We start from the raw sequence: 4,814 nt of genomic DNA on the forward strand, positions 1-4,814 counted from the left end.
ATTTGATACTGACAGTTTTCTTTATTTGGTCCCCAAAAGCTATTTGTAAATTTGTGTACCTTCTGGTTTGCAGCCCAAGTAGTAGAGCATGGGAAAGGTGCATTCATGATCAGTCCCCTCAAACTTGAAAGTAAAGATCTTCTTAATGAGCTGAGGAACTGCAATCTTGGAAATTTTTTCATGTGAAAAGGTCTGATAGTTGTACAAAATGGTGGGGATGGATGAAATGGAATCTGTGATGAAATCCGTTGCAGTTTTGGTTAGTAAAGAAATGGAAGGGCAGATTATAGTTGGAATATTAGCTGATTTGATAAAAAAAAAGAAACAAGTTAGCAGTCAGCTTCAAGGGAGTAAATATATGAAGACAACAGTAATGATCTGTTTCTCAAAATTGGTGATTTTCGTGTGAAGGAAGAGTTGTAAAATTGAATGGATGAGAAAAGAAATGGGGGAAAATTGTGGAATTAGTATTAAATCTCCAAGTGGAAATTATTTGTGGAGTAAGGTAAGTTATGACACTGAATGGAATTCATCAGAAACAGGAAACACATTCTTATTTGTGAAACAAGGCCAAATATATAATTTTGTTCTTTCCCATGTAATGATGAAATTATTCAAGCTGCTCTTCAATTTGGAAGATTTGCCTAAAACAGCTGATAGAGTAAACAACTTGTGTTTGCCACATAAGCAAAGGGGTATTCATATTATCTTATATTATATTATATTACTTTCTTGCATTACTGGAGAATTAATTTGGCTTATTTGGCCTACTGTGTATCAAGAGTTTTACCATTTGGAAAATGGGTTTGAAGTTTTCCTGGAAAGGTAATTCTGTGACTTGAGTTAAAAGCATGGGGTTATTGTCAAACTTCTGTTTTTCATTTTCCTTGCAGTAAAATATATCAGACAAAAATGTCCCACCATCCCTGCACACAACATTAATTCTCAGACCATTGATGAGACACATGCAACTAAGACTATTCACTTCTATCTCCACCCCTACGGAGAAGAAATGATAAGGTAAAAATAAATAAATGGAAGAACAGGGAGTATTTATTATTATTAAAATGTAATTACAAACATTACGATCCTTTTCTCTATATTCAGACAGCCGTAGCTTTTGTAATAAAATAAAATAATAGGGGGAGGGGTCGAGAGAGAAACTATAACACTTAATGAATGCGACTTTTCTGCTTGGAGAGTCTCCTCTTATATTAATTCAACTCCTTTTCTCACTTGCTACTTCATTTTCTAGCCTCCACCTCGCTCCCCCCCCCCCTCTCTCTCTCTCTCTCTCTCTCTCTCTCTCTATTGCATTTTTATTTTCTTACCAAAGCATTCAAAGATACTGTAGAGAAGCAGCCCTGGTCATTGCTGACAATCTCGCCTAGGATTCAGCAAAGCTGCTGTTTTAGGAAAGGTCTCTTCCTCCTTGTAATCTGTCTGGTCTGAAAATGGGGAGGCACTCTTGCTGTTACAAGCAGAAGCTAAGGAAAGGTCTTTGGTCTCCCGAAGAAGATGAGAAGCTCTTGAGGCATATTACCAAGTACGGCCATGGTTGCTGGAGCTCTGTCCCTAAACAAGCTGGTAACTTTTCAACCATCCTTAGCTTCCTTTTTTCATGTTAGGCAGAGGCAGAATGTTGATGAATTTGTTCCGAATTTATGACAAATTTGGCAGGTCTGCAGAGGTGTGGAAAGAGCTGCAGGTTAAGGTGGATTAATTATTTAAGGCCTGATTTAAAGAGAGGTACATTCTCTCAAGAAGAAGAAAACCTCATAATTGAACTTCATGCAGTTTTGGGGAATAGGTATCATTTCTTTCTCATCCTTTCTTTTCTTGGATTTTATACACTTTTTCTATTAACATTCTTTGCGTTGTATTGATTCCTCCTCAGGTGGTCCCAAATTGCGGCACAATTGCCAGGAAGAACCGACAATGAAATTAAAAACCTATGGAACTCTTGCTTAAAGAAGAAGCTTAGGCAGCGAGGCATTGACCCTGTCACTCACAAGCCCCTCTCAGAGGTTGAACATGGTGAAGACAAGAGTCAACCACGCACCAACAGCAAGGATATGGCTTCAAGTGAATTGAACATCAACACCAACAATCCTAAACCTGGAACATCACCAGTTACTCCACGAGGTTACCAACTGGAAATGGAAGGCTCTCCCACCTCCAAGACAGTGAACAGCAGCGATAACAATGGCAATACCACCACCAATTTGATGACATCTACTACTACAGCCAGCAAAGGCTTCTTTCTGGATAAATTCTCGACCAACAGTCAGCCTTCTGATTTGGTGGGGCATCTTCCAATTCACCAATTGAACTATGCGTCCAATGCCAGGCTCTCATCTACCTCCAACCCTACTCCCTGGTTCACCCAAACTACCCAAGCTTTCGATATCAATTCCGAATTTTCTTCGGCAGCGATGTCCAGTTTTCTCCCACCATTGACGGCTTCGTTTCTGTCTGCTCCTATGGGGTACAAGCCTTCCGTCGCTGATAGTCCTTCAATGGCCTCGTTCACCGTGAATGGTTCCCGCTATTGGGAAACGGGTGCCTCCGCTAACAACAACAGTAACAGCAGCAGCAACAGCACTGAGCTGCAAAGCAATAGTTCCTTCTACGACAATAATAGCTCCTCTTGGGGATTACCAGATTGTAGCACACCAGAGAAAGAGGCTCCACTCCATCTAATGGAAAGTCAAGCAGAAGATATAAAATGGAGCGAATATCTGAATAACCCATTGTTAATGGCCGCTGCTTTGCAAAATCAAACTCCACAGTCCTTGTACAACATGGACATCAAATCAGAAACACATTTCCTCACTAATAATTCATCAAACAGTATGTGGACTCATAACCAACAGCAACAGCAGCAAGAACCTTTACAAAATCCCAATATGTGTGCTGCTAAGGACATCCACAGACTTACAGCAGCTTATGGACATGTTTAGAAAGCATCAAACTTGAACTAATGGCATGCTCATGTATAAGGTGTGTACCACAGATTTTTCATTTTCATTTTCTTTTTAATTCTGGTGTATATAGGTCTGATACAAAAATTAATTATCACCTCTGCTTTTGGACTATCTGTGAGCAAATCAATCTTGTTATTAGCTTCTTTTCTTTTCTTTTTTTTTTTTTTTTGCTTTGTGGGGTAGAACTGCAGAATAAGGCTTTGTTGCAGTGTCTTTTAGTCTTCTTTGCCACTTTGCAAATGGCCATATTTGAGAATTGGAATGTTGCAATTCTATATGTAAACAATTGTTGATAAAAAAAATATAGTATATATTTATGGGGTTTTCATTTTTTGGTCAGAGTATGAGTATAGATTTCAGGTTCATCCATGGGGGGTTTTAGCATTCATTTCTTAATATGTTGAACTTTCTTTGGGGGTGGGGGGTTACATTTGCTTTTCAAATTGAAAAACAGATATTAATTGAAGAACACGTGAAACTTCTTTTGTCAGCACACTCTTTTTCCAGTTCCAACACTCAAAAGTGGTTGTCTATCATTGTTTTAGACGAAACAAAGAAATCGTAATCGCTTTTATTACAGCTTTATCACTTTGTTCCCCTTTTTTTTCCTTTTTTCTTTCAGGACTTTATGTTATAATATACAAATTTGTTCATGAGTTGTAAGAAGATTCGGCCCGACATGACGGATTGGGCTTCAAATATCCTATTACGTTTTAAAAATGAATTTTGTAACTTAATTCTAAATTACTATTTATATATTTTTAATAATTATAGGTTAAAATATGTCATAACCTTCTCTACTCTTCGTAAATTTGAAATTTAATTTTCTACTTTTCCATATTTCAAAATTCAGATTCAATTGTTAACACTATTTTTTATTAGATTTATTAGTATAACATTTTGAAATAAAAAAAATATTTCTTTTAGCAATGTAATTAAAAAAAATAGAATTGTAATGAATTTAAATTTAATAAAATAGTTTTAACAATATTAACAATTGGAGTTGAAATTCGATATTTGAAAAGTAAAAGGACTAAAATTTAAATTTATAAAAGTATACCCTTATTATAATAGGGTTAAGTTGGAATTTGAAATAACTCATTCCCAACCGAACAAGTAACCGATACTAGAATAGATGTAATAATCATAATAAATTATTATTTTATAATAAAAATTTTAAATTAATTATTCAGAAACTCAATCATCGCAAGGGAACGCAACCATAATGTATGTATGTATGTATGTATGTCTATAGAAACCAGATTTTCAAGACTCAATGAAGGTATTAAACCCCACCACTGGCCCTCTCAAGACTATAAGAGCATGGCCTTTTCTTTTCTTTTTTTTTTGAAATAAGTAGAAGAAGAAGAAGAAGAAGAAAAAGGGGCAGTTGACGATCAGTTAAGGAAAAGGAGAAATGAATTTAGTTAGTAAGGGAGAGCGTGCATGGGAGAGTGACATGCGATGGAATAAGGCCCATGTAAGTAGTGCTGTGTCTTGTAGCTTCTTTTAAGACACTAACATCAACACAAGAAACACTTCGTTCAGCAAACCAACATACTTCAAATTCAAACCCAATTGGAGAGAAGTCAATCCTGAAGGGAATACATGGACGCCATCCCAGCCTTAATTTGTTCCCACTTTTATTTCCTCTCTTTTTACGGGTACATAGGCTAATTTTATTTAGTGGTAAGTATTGTTTTTCAAGCAATAATAATCCGAGTTGAAGAATTTCAATCACTAAAATTAATCATATATGGTACTACAGGATCATGCATGCATGCATGTATTCAATGTCTAAAATTAGTTTTTCAAAATTATGATATT

At 36.1% G+C, this 4,814-nt stretch overlaps 1 protein-coding gene across 1 annotated transcript; it reads left to right on the forward strand.

The window, feature by feature from the left end:
• Positions 1-894: 894 nt before the first annotated feature.
• Positions 895-3,313, forward strand: LOC108474108 (transcription factor MYB61). Its single transcript, XM_017776016.2, has 3 exons — positions 895-1,587; positions 1,681-1,810; positions 1,898-3,313. The coding sequence occupies exons 1-3, from the start codon at positions 1,455-1,457 to the stop codon at positions 2,961-2,963; spliced, it is 1,329 nt and encodes a 442-aa protein (XP_017631505.1). The 5' UTR covers positions 895-1,454; the 3' UTR covers positions 2,964-3,313.
• Positions 3,314-4,814: the final 1,501 nt, after the last annotated feature.

Source organism: Gossypium arboreum, chromosome 11 (genome assembly GCF_025698485.1).
Source record: "Gossypium arboreum isolate Shixiya-1 chromosome 11, ASM2569848v2, whole genome shotgun sequence".
Lineage (NCBI taxonomy): Eukaryota > Viridiplantae > Streptophyta > Magnoliopsida > Malvales > Malvaceae > Gossypium > Gossypium arboreum.